The following is a 21981-nucleotide window of genomic DNA, read 5'->3' on the forward strand; positions in this document are numbered from 1 at the left end:
TAGGCTTGTTCATTTAGTAGACTAGATACTGTATGTTATCTGGCTATGATATAGACTGTAGGCTTGTTCATTTAGTAGACTAGATGGGCCTATGCTTATAAGTCCTGTGCCATTATTTTATATTACATGATTATTAGTAAGAAAAATATAATTGAATTTAGCTGAATAAAATTGAAAGGATACTTTTCTCATTCCAGAGTGAGTGTTCATATGAAGTGTCTATGTTGAGTATAAAAGTGGTCATTTGAAACAGTTATTTGGCAACTTTAGTTGTGATTGATACAAACCTTAGTAAAGCCAATTCTAAAGGGTAGTTTCACCAGGACATCTAACTGAGTCATTTCAACAGTGGTACAGTAACAGGTAGTCAGGGAGACATGCACTTATTAAACACATCCCCTACATTCATCTAGAAATATAACAGACTTTATTATAGTTTCACCAGGACATCTAACTGAGGCATTTCAACAGTGGTACAGCAACAGGTAGTCAGGGAGACATGCACTTATTAAACACATCCCCTACATTCATAACAGACTTCATTCTAAAAATATAATGTTGAGTATATTATCAAAATATTGCCACTTTAATCTCGAAATATTGCCACTTTTAAAAGTACTATCAAAAAACTGTGACTTTAGAAAGAGAGAAAAAAAGAAAGAAGGGATTGAGGGGTAATTTAATCAGATTGGCTTTTTGGACAGGTCAGAGTCAATGTTTGAAGTTGTTGGCAATACACTGTAGATGTATGTGTTCAAAAGTAGCTCCCAATGTCTTCAAATCCCTGGGGAGAGAGGAGCTGCTACCCCTGGGGAGAGAGGAGCTGCTACCCCTGGGGAGAGAAGAGCTGCTACCCCTGGGGAGAGAGGAGCTGCTACCCCTGGAGAGAGAGGAGCTGCTACCCCTAGGGAGAGAGGAGCTGCTACCCCTGGGGAGCTGCTACCCCTGGGGAGAGAGGAGCTGCTACCCCTAGGGAGAGAGGAGCTGCTACCCCTGGGGAGAGAGGAGCTGCTACCCCTGGGGAGAGAGGAGCTGCTACCCCTGGGGAGAGAGGAGCTGCTACCCCTGGGGAGAGAGGAGCTGCTACTTCTGGGGAGAGAGGAGCTACTACCCCTGGGGAGAGAGGAGCTGCTACCCCTGGGGAGAGAGGAGCTGCTACCCCTGGGGAGAGAGAGGAGCTGCACATTGTAAGAGCTGTAAAGAGAGAGGGAGTGGAGAGAGAACAGGCAGAACCTGATATGTAAATGAGCAGAGCAAACGAAAGTAACTTTCGAAGACCGAATGATCATTCCAGACTCTGTTTCTATTGAGAGAGAGATAAAAGGTAAGATGATTATTGTGTATTCATATAGTTGATGATATTGTTATGTGTATTCATATAGTTGATGATATTGTTATGTGTATTAATATAGTTGATGATATTGTTGTGTATTCATATAGTTGATGATTTTGTTATGTGTATTCATATAGTTGATGATATGTGTATTAATATAGTTGATGATATTGTTATGTGTATTAATATAGCTGATGATATTGTTGTGTGTATTCATATAGTTGATGATATTGTTATGTGTATTCATATAGTTGATGATATTGTTATGTGTATTAATATAGTTGATGATATTGTTATGTGTATTCATATAGTTGATTCTATTTTTGGTGGACAGTGTTATAATAGTCCTACTCTCCTTAAAATGTTTTTGATGTAAATTAGATGTGTGGGGTGAATTCGTTCTGTGCCCATCTGTGTGCCCCAGGGTGATCGCTCCTACACTATCTAGAATCTAAAAGGGTTCTTTGGCTGTCCCCATAGGAGAACCCTTTGTAGAACATATTTTGGTACTAGGTAGAACCCTTTTGGGTTCCATGAAGAACCCTTTCCACAGAGGGTTTTACATTGAAGCCAGAAGGGTTCTACCTGGAACCCCAAATAATCTCCTATGGGGACAGACGGAGGACCTGTTTGGAACCCTTTATTCTAAGAGTGTACTGGATCATAGGTCTATAGACAAGTCTTCTCAAAACATTTTTAAAACATTTTGTGGAAAGCCAAACAATAACTTACACTTCCTCAAAACAGGTTGTGTGTATTCATTAGTGCCGACCGTAGCAAAACGTTTGGCAACAGAAACCGTTTAGGTCACATTGTACAGTGTTTGGAGTAAACTGTTTATGCATCATTTTAGAACTGTTGGCTGTGGAGTAAACTAATGAATACAACCCAGTTTGTAGCCAACAACTCGGCTGTTTATACCTGATGCTGAAACCTGAACATAGCCTGGTGGTACACTAATATGCAAGCTAGATATTCTGGTTTTCTAAAGCTAGCCAGCTTCAGTTATCTTCACATTCCATCTCAGGCCTCATCCATCAGAATATACAGAGTGCTAGTCATCAGAAAGCTGCTCTCTCAGCAGAACAGAAAATATCTCAATGACTTGACATGTTCTGGTTGTGAATTCAGGCTACAAGGTGACAATCCTGTCAGGGATTATTGTAAAGTGTGTAGATAAATTAAATGTATGGTGTAATGTTAGTATAGTGAATGACAGTAAAACACTCCTAACAGTCTACTACAACTGAGACAGGTTGGTGTAATGTTAGTATAGTGAATGACAGTAAAACACTCCTAACAGTCTACTACTACTGAGACAGGTTGGTGTAATGTTAGTATAGTGAATGACAGTAAAACACTCCTAACAGTCTACTACTACTGAGACAGGTTGGTGTAATGTTAGTATAGTGAATGACAGTAAAACACTCCTAACAGTCTACTACTACTGAGACAGTTTGGTGTAATGTTAGTATAGTGAATGACAGTAAAACACTCCTAACAGTCTACTACTACTGAGACAGGTTGGTGTAATGTTAGTATAGTGAATGACAGTAAAACACTCCTAACAGTCTACTACTACTGAGACAGGTTGGTGTAATGTTAGTATAGTGAATGACAGTAAAACACTCCTAACAGTCTACTACTACTGAGACAGGTTGGTGTAATGTTAGTATAGTGAATGACAGTAAAACACTCCTAACAGTCTACTACTACTAAGACAGGTTGGTGTAATGTTAGTATAGTGAATGAGAGTAAAACACTCCTAACAGTCTACTACTACTGAGACAGGTTGGTGTGATGTTAGTATAGTGAATGACAGTAAAACACTCCTAACAGTCTACTACTACTGAGACAGGTTGGTGTAATGTTAGTATAGTGAATGACAGTAAAACACTCCTAACAGTCTACTACTACTGAGACAGGTTGGTGTAATGTTAGTATAGTGAATGACAGTAAAACACTCCTAACAGTCTACTACTACTGAGACAGGTTGGTGTAATGTTAGTATAGTGAATGACAGTAAAACACTCCTAACAGTCTACTACTACTGAGACAGGTTGGTGTCAGTTTAATCAGACAAAATGGAGCTGACTGGACGTGGTCAAGTCAAATTCAATATATCAATATTCAGATATTATAGTTCTACATTTAACATTTCAATATAATTGTATCATAGTTCCTCTATAGCGTAGTGATCCTCTACATTTCATATGATAATGTATTTGTATCATAGTTCTACTATAGTGTAGTGAACCTCTACATTTCATATGATAATGTAATTGTATCATTTACATTTACATTTTAGTCATTTAGCAGACGCTCTTATCCAGAGCGACTTACAAATTGGTGCATTCACCTATAATATCCAGTGGAACAACCACTTTACAATAGTGCATCTAAATCTTTTAAGGGGGGGGGTTAGAAGGATTACCTTATCCTAACCCAGGTATTCCTTGAAGAGGTGGGGTTTCAGGTGTCTCCGGAAGGTGGTGATTGACTCCGCTGTCCTGGCGTCGTGAGGGAGCTTGTTCCACCATTGGGGTGCCAGAGCAGCGAACAGTTTTGACTGGGCTGAGCGGGAACTGTGCTTCCTCAGAGGTAGGGAGGCGAGCAGGCCAGAGGTGGATGAACGGAGTGCCCTTGTTTGGGTGTAGGGCCTGATCAGAGCCTGAAGGTACGGAGGTGCCGTTCCCCTAACAGCTCCGTAGGCAAGCACCATGGTCTTGTAGCGGATGCGAGCTTCGACTGGAAGCCAGTGGAGAGAGCGGAGGAGCGGGGTGACGTGAGAGAACTTGGGAAGGTTGAACACCAGACGGGCTGCGGCGTTCTGGATGAGTTGTAGGGGTTTAATGGCACAGGCAGGGAGCCCAGCCAACAGCGAGTTGCAGTAATCCAGACGGGAGATGACAAGTGCCTGGATTAGGACCTGCGCCGCTTCCTGTGTGAGGCAGGGTCGTACTCTGCGAATGTTGTAGAGCATGAACCTACAGGATCGGGTCACCGCCTTGATGTTGGTGGAGAACGACAGGGTGTTGTCCAGGGTCACGCCAAGGCTCTTAGCACTCTGGGAGGAGGACACAAGGGAGTTGTCAACCGTGATGGCGAGATCATGGAACGGGCAGTCCTTCCCCGGGAGGAAGAGCAGCTCCGTCTTGCCGAGGTTCAGCTTGAGGTGGTGATCCGTCATCCACACTGATATGTCTGCCAGACATGCAGAGATGCGATTCGCCACCTGGTTGTCAGAAGGGGGAAAGGAGAAGATTAATTGTGTGTCATCTGCATAGCAATGATATGAGAGACCATGTGAGGATATGACAGAGCCAAGTGACTTGGTGTATAGCGAGAATAGGAGTGGGCCAAGAACAGAGCCCTGGGGGACACCAGTGGTGAGAGCACGTGGTGCGGAGACAGATTCTCGCCACGCCACCTGGTAGGAGCGACCTGTCAGGTAGGACGCAATCCAAGCGTGCGCGGTGCCAGAGATGCCCAGCTCGGAGAGGGTGGAGAGGAGGATCTGATGGTTCACGGTATCAAAGGCAGCAGATAGGTCTAGAAGGATGAGAGCAGAGGAGAGAGAGTTAGCTTTAGCAGTGCGGAGAGCCTCCGTGACACAGAGAAGAGCAGTCTCAGTTGAATGCCCAGTCTTGAAACCTGACTGATTAGGATCAAGAAGGTCATTCTGAGAGAGATAGCAAGAGAGCTGGCCAAGCACGGCGCGTTCAAGAGTTTTGGAGAGAAAGGAAAGAAGGGATACTGGCCTGTAGTTGTTGACATCGGAGGGGTCGAGTGTAGGTTTTTTCAGAAGGGGTGCAACTCTCGCTCTCTTGAAGACGGAAGGGACGTAGCCAGCGGTCAAGGATGCGTTGATGAGCGAGGTGAGGTAGGGGAGAAGGTCTCCGGAAATGGTCTGGAGAAGAGAGGAGGGGATAGGGTCAAGTGGGCAGGTTGTTGGGCGGCCGGCCGTCACAAGACGCGAGATTTCATCTGGAGAGAGAGGGGAGAAAGAGGTCAAAGCACAGGGTAGGGCAGTGTGAGCAGGACCAGCAGTGTCGTTTGACTTAGCAAACGAGGATCGGATGTCGTCAACCTTCTTTTCAAAATGGTTGACGAAGTCATCCGCAGAGAGGGAGGAGGGGGGGGGGGGGGGGGAGGGGGAGGAGGATTCAGGAGGGAGGAGAAGGTAGCAAAGAGCTTCCTAGGGTTAGAGGCAGATGCTTGGAGTTTAGAGTGGTAGAAAGTGGCTTTAGCAGCAGAGACAGAAGAGGAAAATGTAGAGAGGAGGGAGTGAAAGGATGCCAGGTCCGCAGGGAGGCGAGTTTTCCTCCATTTCCGCTCGGCTGCCCGGAGCCCTGTTCTGTGAGCTCGCAGTGAGTCGTCGAGCCACGGAGCAGGAGGGGAGGACCGAGCCGGCCTGGAGGATAGGGGACAGAGGAGATCAAAGGATGCAGAGAGGGATGAGAGGAGGGTTGAGGAGGCAGAATCAGGAGATAGGTTGGAGAAGGTTTGAGCAGAGGGAAGAGATGATAGGATGGAAGAGGAGAGAGTAGCGGGAGAGAGAGAGCGAAGGTTGGGACGGCGCAATACCATCCGAGTAGGGGGAGAGTGAGAAGTGTTGGATGAGAGCGAGAGGGAAAAGGATACAAGGTAGTGGTCGGAGACTTGGAGGGGAGTTGCAATGAGATTAGTGGAAGAACAGCATCTAGTAAAGATGAGGTCAAGCGTATTGCCTGCCTTGTGAGTAGGGGGGGAAGGTGAGAGGGTGAGGTCGAAAGAGGAGAGGAGTGGAAAGAAGGAGGCAGAGAGGAATGAGTCGAAGGTAGACGTGGGGAGGTTAAAGTCACCCAGAACTGTGAGAGGTGAGCCATCCTCAGGAAAGGAACTTATCAAGGCGTCAAGCTCATTGATGAACTCTCCAAGGGAACCTGGAGGGCGATAAATGATAAGGATGTTAAGCTTGAAAGGGCTGGTAACTGTGACAGCATGGAATTCAAATGAGGAGATAGACAGATGGGTCAGGGGAGAAAGAGAGAATGTCCACTTGGGAGAGATGAGGATTCCAGTGCCACCACCCCGCTGGCTCGATGCTCTAGGGGTATGCGAGAACACGTAGTCAGACGAGGAGAGAGCAGTAGGAGTAGCAGTGTTATCTGTGGTGATCCATGTTTCCGTCAGCGCCAGGAAGTCTAGGGACTGGAGGGTAGCATAGGCTGAGATGAACTCAGCCTTGTTGGCCGCAGACCGGCAGTTCCAGAGGCTGCCGGAGACCTGGAACTCCACGTGGGTCGTGCGCGCTGGGCCCACCAGGTTAGAGTGCCACGCGGTGTGGAGCGTTTGTATGGCCTGTGCAGAGGAGAGAGAACAGGGATAGGCAGGCACATAGTAGACAAGCTACAGAAGAGGCTACGCTAATGCAAATGAGATTGGAGTGACAAGTGGACTACACGTCTCGAATGTTCAGGAAGTTAAGCTTACGTTGCAAAAATGTTATTGACTAAGATGATACAGTACTGCTGGCTGGTGGAGTAGGCTAGCTAGCAGTGGCTGCGTTGTTGACTTTGAACGTGTAGCTGGCTAGGTAACCTCGGTAGTTTCAGTACTACACCTTGTCATATCATAGTTCTACTATAGTGTAGTGATCCTCTACATTTCATATGATAATGTAATTGTATCATAGTTCCTCTATAGCGTAGTGATCCTCTAAATTTTATATGATAATGTATTTGTATCATAGTTCCTCTATAGCGTACTGATCCTCTACATTTCATATGATAATGTAATTGTATCATAGTTCCACTATAGTGTAGTGATCCTCTACATTTCATATGATAATGTAATTGTATCATAGTTCCACTAAAGTGCAGTGATCCTCGCTATATGAGCCACTTCACAATTCCAAACAAGTGACCCAAGTGAATTGGTGCCAATGGCACGATGCGTAGGTTGTTGGCCTTTTACATGTGCGACCTGGGTTGGCTTCCCTGCCCCGCTGTTCGCTACATTGGTGTCAGAAATAGTGTCTGAGACTTGCTTTTTTTTAAATTGCATTTGGGACAGTGTGAGCCAGGTAACAATTCCCACCATGTGGGTTAAGCCTATTGGTGCATTGTCAGAATGCACTCCCAGGACTTCTACTTCAATAACAAATGTTGGTTTGGATCCAAATAATCCATAGTTATATCCAAATAGAGGCGTTTTGTTCGTGCGTTCAAGACACTATCCGAAGGGTAAAGAAGGGTGACGCGCCCGACGCGTTTCGTGACAAAAAAATTCAAAATATTCCATTACCGTACTTCGAAGCATGTCAACCGCTGTTTAAAATAAATTTTTATGCTATTTTTCACGTAAAAAAAGCGATAATATTCCGACCGGGAGTCGTTGTTTTCGTTCAAAGAGAGAGAAAGTAAACATGGTGTCGGCTCGTGCACGCGCTTCCAGTCTCATTGTCCTCAGGTCGACCACTTACCAAATGCACTAATGTTTTTCAGCCATGGCCTGCAAAGCCACCATTCATCGTTCTGGCGCCTTCTGAGAGCCTATGGGAGCGTTAGAAAATGTCACGTTATAACAGAGATCCCCTGTTTTGGTTAGAGATGATCAAGAAGGCCATGAAATGGTCAGAGAGGGCACTTTCTGTTTGGAATCTTCTCAGGTTTTGGCCTGCCAAATGAGTTCTGTTATACTCACAGCCACCATTCAAACAGTTTTAGAAACTTTAGGGTGTTTTCTATCCAAATCAAACAATGATATGCATATTCTAGTTACTGGGCAGGAGTAGTAACCAGATTAAATTGGGTACGTTTCTTATCCGGCCGTGCAAATACTGCCCCCTATCCCCAACAGGTTAAATCACCATGACAACCATTTCATTATTTCTCCAGAGCAGCAAGGGAATCTAGAGACTCAACCTTTGTAGAATCACAATCACCTTTATTCACCAAGTACATTTGCACGTACATATGTAGGATCTTAATTTGAGCCAGTTTATTAAAATATTCCTGCAGGAACAGGAAACGTGAATTATTATGTGAATTATACTTAATTGACATTTCTGTAGGAGTTACTACATTTTTCGTAAGGAAAAGATCTAAGTGGAAATTACAAACTTCAGAAGCCTTTGTAAACCTTTTACATTTGAGTCATTTAGCAGACACTCTTATCCAGAGAATACATTTCATGCATTTTTTTTATTATTTTTTATTATGTACTGGCCCCCCGGCGGAATCGAACCCACAACCCTGGCATTGCACACACCATGCTGGCGTTGCAAACACCATGCTCTACCAACGGAGCCACAAGGAATACACAACAAGTTTTAGATGTCCTGCATTGCTGGAAAGTTCTTCTGCAGTGGGGGGTGATCAAATGAAGATCCTACATCTGTACACATAATTGTACATGGGGATATGTATGGGGGTCTATAACATCCAATCACAGAGGTTTACAGCAGCTGACAGTTGCAATGTTATTGCTAATAAGTCAAACTGCCCTTTTCAGATGAAGAGTAGCCTTCCCTGTAGCTCAGTTGGTAGAGCATGGTGTTTGCAACGCCAGGGTTGTGGGTTCAATTCCCACGGGGGGCCAGCACAGAAAAAATAAAATGTATGAAATGTATGCATTCACTACTGTAAGTCGCTCTGGATAAGAGTGTCTGCTAAATGATGTAAATGTAAAGCCATAATCTCTGTACAGATGTAGGATTTTAATTTGATCACCCTGTTGCAGAAAAAATAAACTTGTAGTGTATTTGAGTGTAATTAAACTTTAAAAACGGTTTCTGAAGATGATAAATTCCACAAAACTGTTCATTAATTATAATCCACATAATAATTCAAATGTCCTGTTTCTGCAGGATTATTTTCCTGCTGTAGCAAACTGGCTCAAATTAAGATCCAACACCTGTAGCAATATACCTCTAATGTATATGGCTATATCAGGATATATATACCTCTAATGTATATGGCTATATCAGGATATATATACCTCTCTCTATTGGATATGGTTATATAAGGATATATATACCTCTCTCTAATGTATATGACTATATCAGGATATATATACCTCTCTCTAATGGATATGGTTATATCAGGATATTTATACCTCTCTCTATTGGATATGGTTATATATAGGATATATATATACCTCTCTCTAATGTATATGACTATATCAGGATATATATACCTCTCTCTAATGTATATGGTTATATCAGGATATATATACCTCTCTCTAATGTATATGACTATATCAGGATATATATACCTCTCTCTAATGTATATGAGTATATCAGGATATATATACCTCTCTCTAATGTATATGGCTCTATCAGGATATATATACCTCTCTCTAATGTATATGACTATATCAGGATATATATACCTCTCTCTAATGTATATGGTTATATCAGGATATATATACCTCTCTCTAATGTATATGACTATATCAGGATTGGCTTTTGACCATTTAACATATTTTATTTACTGTTGTTTAGGCTGGTTGAATGAGTTGCCTATGAAAGCTACTTCATCTGCAAGAAAACAGGCAGCTGCACCAGTGACTGTAAGTTATGTGATTTCCTCATATGAAATTAAAAGTAGGTTTGTAACCTACGCAGTTACAAAACGGCTGTTGAAACTGTGGCACATATTTCTCGGTAACATTAAATAAATGTGTTGGTATGTAGGAAAGACTGGCAGACTCTCGTACTGTAGGTCTAGGCTACCTACAAACTATTATAAGGTTAGGGCGACGTCAGACATTAAATAGTCAGAGTAGGTTTGAGATATGATCACTTATCATGCTGACAAACCTGATGGTCTCTGTGAACTGATCGGAACAGGTTTAGACAGGTCATCTATGATATGTAGGTTATATACAGTACATTCTCTGACTTGCTAATGGTAGGACTATAACATTATGTGAACTGATCTGAACAGATTTAGGCTGGTCATCTATGATTTGTAGGTTATATACAGTACATTCTCTGTCCAGCTACTGGTAGGACTATAACATTATGTTGATCTGAACAGGTTTAAACTGGTCATGTATGATATGTAGGTTATATACAGTACATTCTCTGTCCTGCTACTGGTAGGACTATAACATTATGTTGATCTGAACAGGTTTAGACTGGTCATCTATGATATGTAGGTTATATACAGTACATTCTCTGTCCTGCTACTGGTAGGACTATAACATTATGTTGATCTGAACAGGTTTAGACTGGTCATCTATGATATGAAGGTTATATACAGTACATTCTCTGTCCTGCTACTGGTAGGACTATAACGTTATGTTGATCTGAACAGGTTTAGGCTGGTCATCTATGATAGGTAGGTTATATACAGTACATTCTCTGTCCTGCTACTGGTAGGACTATAACATTATGTGAACTGATCTGAACAGGTTTAGTCTGGTCATCTATGATATGTAGGTTATATACAGTACATTCTCTGTCCTGCTACTGGTAGGACTATAACATTATATTGATCTGAACAGGTTTAGACTGGTCATCTATGATATGTAGGTTATATACAGTACATTCTCTGTCCTGCTACTGGTAGGACTATAACATTATGTTGATCTGAACAGGTTTAGACTGGTCATCTATGATATGTAGGTTATATACAGTACATTCTCTGTCCTGCTACTGGTAGGACTATAACATTATGTTGATCTGAACAGGTTTAGACTGGTCATCTATGATATGTAGGTTATATACAGTACATTCTCACTGCTTCCTCAGAGGTAGGGGGGCCAGCAGGCCAGAGGTGGATGAACGCAGTGCCCTTGTTTGGGTGTAGGGCCTGATCAGAGCCTGAAGGTATGGAGGTGCCGTTCCCTTCACAGCTCCGTAGGCAATCACCATGGTCTTGTAGCGGATGCGAGCTTCAACTGGAAGCCAGTGGAGAGAGCGGAGGAGCGGGGTGACGTGAGAGAACTTGGGAAGGTTGAACACCAGACGGGCTGCGGCGTTCTGGATGAGTTGTAGGGGTTTAATGGCACAGGCAGGGAGCCCAGCCAACAGCGAGTTGCAGTAATCCAGACGGGAGATGACAAGTGCCTGGATTAGGACCTGCGCCGCTTCCTGTGTGAGGCAGGGTCGTACTCTGCGAATGTTGTAGAGCATGAACCTACAGGATCGGGTCACCGCCTTGATGTTGGTGGAGAACGACAGGGTGTTGTCCAGGATCACGCCAAGGTTCTTAGCACTCTGGGAGGAGGACACAAGGGAGTTGTCAACCGTGATGGCGAGATCATGGAACGGGCAGTCCTTTCCCGGGAGGAAGAGCAGCTCCGTCTTGCCGAGGTTCAGCTTGAGGTGGTGATCCGTCATCCACACTGATATGTCTGACAGACATGCAGAGATGCGATTCGCCGCCTGGTTATCAGAAGGGGGAAAGGAGAAGATTAATTGTGTGTCGTCTGCATAGCAATGATAGGAGAGACCATGTGAGGATATGACAGAGCCAAGGTTATATACAGTACATTTTCTGTCCTGCTACTGGTAGGACTATAACGTTATGTGAACTGATCTGAACAGGTTTAGACTGGTCATACATTTTCGGCCTTCAGTCTATATTCTCAGGTACATTTAGAAAATAACAGATTGAAAGACAATAAATAGCCTACTTTTAATGAATAAAAATAATTTTGAGATTTGGCCTTGTGTTGTTGTACTGTCTATAACTACCTTAACAAACAGTGACTTATTATTATTATTAATAGTAATATTATTGTTGCTGTACTGTCTATAACTACCTTAACAAACAGTGACTTATTATTATTATTATTATTATTATTGTTATTATTATTGTTATTGTTGCTGTACTGTCTATAACTACCTTAACAAAGAGTAACTTATTATTATTATTATCATTATTATTATTATTATTATTATTGTTGTTGCTGTACTGTCTATAACTACCTTAACAAACAGTGACTTATTATTATTATTATTATTATTGTTGCTGTACTGTCTATAACTACCTTAACAAACAGTGACTTATTATTATTATTGACAGTTACCATGGAGATGAAATGTCACAACTACATGTTCATGTGATGCATTAAATCACCTGACTGTTTCTATGTCTGTTAGTAAATGTTTTATTTCGCAAAGAGATAATGAATAAATGATAACAATTGACATTAAATAATTAGTTGTTACTGTGTTAACCACAACCAACATGCTGGATCTCTGTTTAGTTGTTACTGTGTTAACCACAACCAACATGTTGGATCTCTGTTTAGTTGTCACTGTGTTAACCACAACCAACATGTTGGATCTCTGTTTAGTTGTCACTGTGTTAACCACAACCAACATGCTGGATCTCTGTTTAGTTGTCACTGTGTTGACCACAACCAACATGTTGGATCTCTGTTTAGTTGTCACTGTGTTAACCACAACCAACATGCTGGATCTCTGTTTAGTTGTCACTGTGTTAACCACAACCAACATGTTGGATCTCTGTTTAGTTGTCATTGTGTTAACCACAACCAACATGCTGGATCTCTGTTTAGGGGTCAGTGCTGTAAAATGAATCTCTCTGAGGAGAGAGAGGAGGGGGGCCCTGCCTCTAAAATGAGTCTCTCTGAGGGACATGACACCAAAGCTAAGAGGTAAGATGACAATTTTATGAAGAATTTATTATGTTTATTTCCAAAATAAATAGCTATCTCAAGATGAATGCAGTTACTGTAAATCTCTCTAGATAAGAGCATCTGCTAAATCAGGGGTTCTCAATCCGGGGTCTGTGGAGGTACTGCAGGGGTTCCACGGCACCCTGACTGTACTCGTTGCAATGTAAGACATTTGATAGAATTTCCACATGACACGACCACTTTGTCTACTCTTAATTATTGACTAATATAATGGAATGCATATTTTTTTTAACCAATTGTGATCTTTTTCACAAGCAGAATTCTGACAATATTACCGTTATATCAACACACTCTTCACACCCGTTTAACAACTCTAAATATCTTTGGCATAGTAGGCATCAAGTCCCTTGCCAATAATGTTGCCTACAACGTTGCATACAATGTTCATTTTCATCAAACACATATTATGCCCTTAATGCCTTCAATTGCCTAATTTATAGCCATGTCCAATTTAGGATTATTTTTTAACAACGTGATGTTGCGCTCCAAAGGGATATCTTGAAATAACATGATGTAGATAATTAAATAATCAAAAGAAAAACGTGTTTATTATACACTCTTAGAAAAGAAGGTTCCTTATTGAACCAAAAAGGCTTCTATCACTTCCTTAATATATGGAACCACTAAAAGTGATATATATTTTTGGGTTCAGTGAAGAAGAACCTCTAGAGTTCTGATCAACGAAAGGTTAATGTTTTGAGGACGTGAACCCAGCAGCCCTCCAGGGGTCAGATCAATTCCTCCCGTTTTTTCCAGCGCCCGGCCCGGGATATAAACCAGCCACCTTTCAACCACAGGTCCAACTCCTGCCACAGCTCCAACTCCTTAGCCGCTGGGTGAAAACCTGAGTTAATTTTCTGAAATAAGCATGAGTTAATCTGCCAAAATGAAGACAAAATGTTTTAGAGACATACATGGTATCACTTGTTACATATAAGTATTATACATAAATCATTGCCAAAAGCACAAGACATATATTATTAATGGATTGATCATATAGAAATATAAAACATTATTTTTAACTTCTCCAAAGCAATGACGTGGCATTGTATTGTAGTTCAACTGTATTTAATGGTGTATGTAGTTGTGTTGTCATGTGAATGTTGTATTGTAGTAACCAACTGTATTTAATGGTGTTATGTAGTTGTGTTGTGAATGTTGTATTGTAGTAATCCTCAACTGTATTTAATGGTGTTATGTAGTTGTGTTGTCATGTTGTGAATGTTGTATTGTAGTAATCAACTGTATTTAATGGTGTTATGTAGTTGTGTTGTCATGTTTTGGATATTGCATTGTAGTAGGCCTAGCCCTCACCAACAGAGACAGCAACAGACAACACAGAGAAAGTGATGGAGAAAGTGATGGAGAAAGTGACAGAGAAAGTGATGGAGAGAGGCAGAGGATGGGAGTGTACAGTAGACTGGGATTATAATTACTGCACTGCGCGTGTGTGTGTGTGTGTGTGTGTGTGTCTGTGTGTGTGTGAGAGAGAGAGTGAGAGGGTGTTTTGGTACTGTAGGATTCTTTAATCAGTGTGGCTCATTGGACAGGTCAGAGTCTCAACACAATTGAAAACTTACCATCAACAAAACAGCAAATTATGGAATTTCTCGTGGAAGAATGGTTTCACATCCCTCCAAAAGTTCCAGACACTTGAAGGAGCTGTTAAGAGAGAGGGAGGGAGAGAGAACAGGAAGAACCTGATATGTAAATGAGTAGAGCAAACGAAAGTAACTTTCTGGTCATCTATGATATGTAGGTTATATACAGTACATTCTCTGTCCTGCTACTGGTAGGCTTATAACATTATGTTGATGTGAACAGGTTTAGACTGGTCATCTATGATATGTAGGTTATATACAGTACATTCTCTGTCCTGCTACTGGTAGGACTATAACATTATGTTGATGTGAACAGGTTTAGACTGGTCATCTATGATATGTAGGTTATATACAGTACATTCTCTGTCCTGCTACTGGTAGGACTATAACATTATGTTGATGTGAACAGGTTTAGACTGGTCATCTATGATATGTAGGTTATATACAGTACATTCTCTGTCCTGCTACTGGTAGGACTATAACATTATGTTGATCTGAACAGGTTTAGACTGGTCATCTATGATATGTAGGTTATATACAGTACATTCTCTGTCCTGCTACTGGTAGGACTATAACATTATGTTGATCTGAACAGGTTTAGACTGGTCATCTATGATATGTAGGTTATATACAGTACATTCTCTGTCCTGCTACTGGTAGGACTATAACATTATGTTGATCTGAACAGGTTTAGACTGGTCATCTATGATATGAAGGTTATATACAGTACATTCTCTGTCCTGCTACTGGTAGGACTATAACATTATGTTGATCTGAACAGGTTTAGACTGGTCATCTATGATATGTAGGTTATATACAGTACATTCTCTGTCCTGCTACTGGTAGGACTATAACATTATGTTGATCTGAACAGGTTTAGACTGGTCATCTATGATATGTAGGTTATATACAGTACATTCTCTGTCCTGCTACTGGTAGGACTATAACATTATGTTGATCTGAAAAGGTTTAGACTGGTCATCTATGATATGTAGGTTATATACAGTACATTCTCTGTCCTGCTACTGGTAGGACTATAACATTATGTTGAACTGATCTGAACCGGTTTAGACTGGTCATCTCTGATATATTTGACTGGGCAAGTCAGTAAGAACAAATTCTTATTCACAAAGACCGCCTAGCCCAACCAAACCTGGACGACGCTGTTCCAATTGTGAGCTGCCCTATGGGACTCCCAACCACAGTCAGATGTAATGCTGCCTGGATTCAATCCAGGGACTACAGTGACATCTCTTGCACTGAGATGCAGTGTCTTACACCACTGTGCCACTCGGGAGCCAGAGTCGAGGTTTAGACCTCTAAACATTTAGATCACTATACATTATAACCTAGTCTACTTTACATAATATAACATCTACATATCACTAACAACCCACTACTATACATTATAACCTAGTCTACTTTACATAATATAACATCTACATATCACTAACAACCACTACTATACATTATAACCTAGTCTACTTTACATAATATAACATCTACATATCACTAACAACCCACTACTATACATTATAACCTAGTCTACTTTACATAATATAACATCTACATATCACTAACAACCCACTACTATACATTATAACCTAGTCTACTTTACATAATATAACATCTACATATCACTAACAACCCACTACTATACATTATAACCTAGTCTACTTTACATAATATAACATCTACATATCACTAATATAATATAACATCTACATATCACTAACAACCCACTACTATACATTATAACCTAGTCTACTTTACATAATATACCATCTACATATCACTAACAACCCACTACTATACATTATAACCTAGTCTACTTTACATAATATAACATCTACATATCACTAACAACCCACTACTATACATTATAACCTAGTCTACTTTACATAATATAACATCTACATATCACTAACAACCCACTACTATACATTATAACCTAGTCTACTTTACATAATATAACATCTACATATCACTAACAACCCACTACTATACATTATAACCTAGTCTACTTTACATAATATAACATCTACATATCACTAACAACCCACTACTATACATTATAACCTAGTCTACTTTACATAATATAACATCTACATATCACTAACAACCCACTACTATACATTATAACCTAGTCTACTTTACATAATATAACATCTACATATCACTAACAACCCACTACTATACATTATAACCTAGTCTACTTTACATAATATAACATCTACATATCACTAACAACCCACTACTATACATTATAACCTAGTCTACTTTACATAATATAACATCTACATATCACTAACAACCCACTACTATACATTATAACCTAGTCTACTTTACATAATATAACATCTACATATCACTAACAACCCTCTACTATACATTATAACCTAGTCTACTTTACATAATATAACATCTACATATCACTAACAACCCTCTACTATACATTATAACCTAGTCTACTTTACATAATATAACTTCTACATATCACTAACAACCCACTACTATACATTATAACCTAGTCTACTTTACATAATATAACACCTACATATCACTAATATAATATAACATCTACATATCACTAACAACCCACTACTATACATTATAACCTAGCCTACTTTACATAATATAACATTATGTAACATCAACATAACATCTCCACTACATGGAGAAAATGTGAAAAATAGCAATCACAACTACATATTCATGTGATGCATTAAATCACCTGACTGTTTGGATGTGTCTGTTAGTTAATGTTTTATTTCTAAGAGATAATTAATAGAACAATTGACCTTCAATAAATAGTTGTTACTGTGTTAACCACAACCAACATCCTGGATCTCTGTTTAGGGGTCAGTGCTCTAAAATGAGTCTCTCTGGGGAGAGAGAAGAGGAGGACCCTGCCTCTAAAATGAGTCTCTCTGGGGAGAGAGAGGAGGGGGGCCCTTCCTTTAAAAGGCTTCTCTCTGGGGGACATGACACCAAAGCTAAGAGGTGAGATAACAATTTTAGGAATAATTTATTACGTTTATTTCCAAAATAAATAGCTATCTTAAGATAAATGCACTTACTGTAAATCTCCTTGGATAAGAGCATCTGCTAAATCAGGGGTTCTCAATCCGGGGTCTGTGGAGGTACTGCAGGGGTTCCTGACTGTACTCGTTGCAATGTAAGACATTTGATAGAATTTTCACATGACACGACCACTTTGTCTACTCTTAATTATCGCCTAATATAATGGCATGCATATTTTTTAAACAATTCTGATTGTTGTCACAAGCAGAATTTTGACAATTTTACCGTTATATCAATACACTTCACACCCGTTTAACAACTCTAAATAGCTTTGGCATAGTAGGCATCAAGTCCCTTGCCAATAATGTTTTCTACAACGTTTTCATCGAACACATATTACGCCCTAGATGCCTTCAATTTGCCTAATTTATAGCCACGCCCAATTTAGGATTGTTTTTTAACAACGTGATGTTGTGCTCCAAAGGGAGAACTTGAAATAACATGATGTAGATAATTAAATAATCAAAAGATAAATGTGTTTGTTTTACGCTCTTAGAAAAGAAGGTTCCTTGTAGAAGCGAAAAGGCTTCTATCACTTCCTTAACCTCTATGGGCTAGGTGGGACGCTTGCGTCCCACCTACTCAACAGCCAGTGTAATCCCGTGGCGCGTTATTCAAATACCTTAGAAATGCAAAACCTTAAATTTTTCCAAAATATGACTATTTTACACCATTTTAAAGATAAGACTCTCGTTAATCTAACCACACTGTCCGATTTCAAAAAGGCTTTACAACGAAAGCAAAACATTAGATTATGTCAGCAGAGTACCCAGCCAGAAATAATCAGGCACCCATTTTTCAAGCTAGCATATAATGTCACATAAACCCAAACCACAGCTAAATGTAGCACTAACCTTTGATGATCTTCATCAGATGACAACCCTAGGACATTATCTTATACAATACATGCATGTTTGGGTTTATACATGCATTCCCACCGAACACTGCCGGTGAATTTACTAAATTACTCACGATAAACGTTCACAAAAAGCATAACAATTATTTTAAGAATTATAGATACAGAACTCCTCTATGCACTCGATATGTCCGATTTTAAAATAGCTTTTCGGTGAAAGCACATTTTGCAATATTCTCAGTAGATAGCCCGGCATCACAGGGCTAGCTATTTAGACACCCAGCAAGTTTAGCACTCATCAAAGTCAGATTTACTATAAGAAAAATGTTATTACCTTTGCTGTCTTCGTCAGAATGCACTCCCAGGACTTCTACTTCAATAACAAATGTTGGTTTGGTCCAAAATAATCCATCGTTATATCCAAACAGCGGCGTTTTGTTCGTGCGTTCAAGACACTATCCGAAAGGGTAAATAAGGGTGGCGAGCATGGCGCAATTCGTGACAATTTTTTTTTGAAATATTCCATTACCGTACTTCGAAGCATGTCAACCGCTGTTTAAAATCAATTTTTATGCCATTTTCCTCATAAAAAAGCAATAATATTCCGACCGGGAATCTGCGTTTAGGTAAACAGACAAAAGAAAAGAAAGCATTCCGTTGACTCGGGCACGCGCCTAAGCCCATAGTACTCTGAGTGGCCACTTGCCAAAAGCGATAACGTGTTTCAGCTAGAGCCTGCCTCGATATCGTTCAGCTTTTTCCCGGGCTCTGAGAGCCTATGGGAGCCGTAGGAAGTGTCACGTTATTGCACAGATCCTCAGTCTTCAATAAAAAGAGCCAAGATGAAACACTACTTCTCAGACAGGCCACTTCCTGCATGAAATCTTTTCAGGTTTTGGCCTGCCATATGAGTTCTGTTATACTCACAGACACCATTCAAACAGTTTTAGAAACTTTAGGGTGTTTTCTATCCAAAGCCAATAATTATATGCATATTCTAGTTACTGGGCAGGAGTAGTAACCAGATTAAATTGGGTACGGTTTATATCCGGCTGTGTCAATACTGCCCCCTAGCCCTAACAGGTTAATATATGGAATCACTAAAAGTGATATATATTTTTGGGCGAAGAACCTCTAGAGTTCTGATCAACGAAAGGTGAATGTTTTGAGGATGTGAACCCAGCAGCCCTCCAGTGGTCAGATCAATTCCTCCCGTTTTTTCCAGCGCCCGGCCCGGGGTATAAACCAGCCACCTTTCGACCACAGGTCCAACTCCTGCCACAGCTCCAACTCCTTAGCCGCTGGACGAAAACCTGAGTTAATCTTGAGAAATTAGCATAAATGAACCTGCCAAAATGAAGACAAAACGCTTTGGAGACATACATGTTATCACTTGTTATACATAAGTATTATACATAAATCATTGCCAAAAGCACAAGACATATATTATTTATGGATTTATCATATGAAATATCAAAACATTATTTTTAACTACTACAAAGCATTTACATGTGGAGCAGGAACCACTGACTCACTGCATTATTCTATAGTATTATCAAGACACCTGCTGTTAACTCTTAAATCTGTGGAGGGCTTCTCCCTCTCTTGTTGACGGATGCTGGCTACCTCTGTCCGGTTCTCCTCTCCTCACTAGATGGACGGTAACTTTAGTGTTTAAACCCTCTGTGTCCAAGGACCACACTTTTGAATATTATTTTCGGGGCTCCTCAGTAGGCTGGACACATTACATTTTTAACAATGTTTTTTGTTGTTGATAAAAAGTACTTAATTGCATCCGCCATGGAGACCAGTTTCGTAACATTACCTTATGTCTCTAGTTTTGAGGTAATTGCTAAAGAACAGGCCTTATTTCAGGTGAATTTTCACCCTGCCAGCTCCTATTAGTTCTATTGAGCACCGTGGCACCAAGTTCTGCTTTTCTATTGTTATCAATGAGACTTCTCGGCATTAAATTGAACGATGACCTCAGGTAACTTATTAACAGTATTACAGCTACTTTTTGAGCGATGTCACTATTCGTCTGGGTTTATGTTTTGGTGACCGACAGTACTAAATGTTAAACATTTTCTGGTCATGGTTAACCATATGTGTTTTCAGAAAAAGGTTTAGAACTTAAACAAAACACGTCCCTGTCCTCTTTTTCAAGATGTAGCTGATTTAAACAGACAGAAGACATTTTCTAATTAAGAAATAACACTTTTTTTTGACGACTCGTTGTCCCTAAATGGCTGCTGGGTAATTTGATCGAAATCTTCGTTCGTAGGCATCAGTTTGAGCGAATGAAGCGCAGGTTCACTGATTTGCAAACCAAATGGACAGGTCTAGCTCATTGATTTGTAGATCTGACGCAGTTTGCTACCTCAGATTATGAGTATAGCAGCTGTCGTGAATGAGTTATGTAGAACCCACAGAAGGCCACAGGGAGGAGTAAGAGAGATATAAACCCACACTGATTTTTACCTTAAAAACCCTGAACCTAACATTCACTCAAATGTATTTATAAAGCCCTTTTTACATCAGCAGATGTCACAAAGTGCTATACAGAAACTCTAACCCTACGTATAACTGATTTTATCCTTAACCCTAGTCCTAGGTAGAACCTATTTTAGCCTTAACCCCTAACCCTACATATGACCTATTTTTGCCTTAACCCCTAACCCTACATATGACCTGTTTTAGCCTAATCCTTAACCCCTAATTCCAGGGTAGGGCCTAGAACCCTTTTAGAAACTATTTTAGTAATAATATTATGTTAGTGAATACCATTATAGCACTAAATAGCATGTTGATTATTTTGTTAATCAAAACCTGTCTAAACATTTTGCTTTTTTGTTTTGTTATTTTATTATATTTATTGTTTCAAGGCAGAACACTTGATAAACAAGACACATTAGTTTTATTTTCCAAATGTGGTTTGAACTGGGTGACCTAGTAACCTCTATGTGAAAGTCCAGGAATTGGTGTAGGATAGGTGGGGCAGGTTTGAGACTGATCTAACGAATTAATGAGAAAAATACACTTTATTTCTCAGCTGCCTCACAAATGTCTGTCAGTGAATTAATAACTTTTAATTGCTAAATATTTCCAATAGATGGCAGCATAAGACCACAAAGCATCAGTTATAGGCTACAAGCAGCAATATGATTGACATAACATAGCATGCAACCACAGACTATATGTCCCATGATTTTCTAAAATGGTCAGTCATTACTTTAGTTAGCTATATATCTCGTATTAGGCCTGTGTTGTTTTTGGGAGAGCAACATAAATAGTGACTATAGCAGGTATTGAACCCTGGTAAATTATCAATAGTCACTACCTCAACTTTAGTATACATGCATTATAAAACATTTTCTTAATTCCAAACTGAATTTGGTAAAAGGGCTTTTATGTTCTCTGCGCCATCGTCTTGGAACGCCTTACAA

The 21981-nt window shown here is 40.2% G+C and overlaps 1 protein-coding gene and 1 long non-coding RNA gene across 2 annotated transcripts in view; both read left to right on the forward strand.

Annotated features, from left to right (window-relative positions):
* Positions 1-1143: 1143 nt before the first annotated feature.
* Positions 1144-13054, forward strand: LOC123743355 (uncharacterized). Its single transcript, XR_014392537.1, has 3 exons — positions 1144-1324; positions 9822-9889; positions 12854-13054. It is a non-coding gene; the product is annotated as an uncharacterized LOC123743355 (long non-coding RNA).
* A 4171-nt stretch (positions 13055-17225) lies between these two features.
* Positions 17226-21981, forward strand: part of LOC145879779 (uncharacterized) — a 59393-nt gene continuing 54637 nt past the window's right edge. The window contains exon 1 of the mRNA XM_082976236.1: positions 17226-17598. Within this exon, the coding sequence (XP_082832362.1) occupies positions 17471-17598 (128 nt within the window). The 5' untranslated portion in view covers positions 17226-17470. The remainder of the gene's footprint in view (positions 17599-21981) is intronic.

The sequence above is a fragment of the Salmo salar genome, chromosome 06 (genome assembly GCF_965601325.2).
Source record: "Salmo salar chromosome 06, fSalSal1, whole genome shotgun sequence".
Classification (NCBI taxonomy): Eukaryota; Metazoa; Chordata; class Actinopteri; order Salmoniformes; family Salmonidae; genus Salmo; species Salmo salar.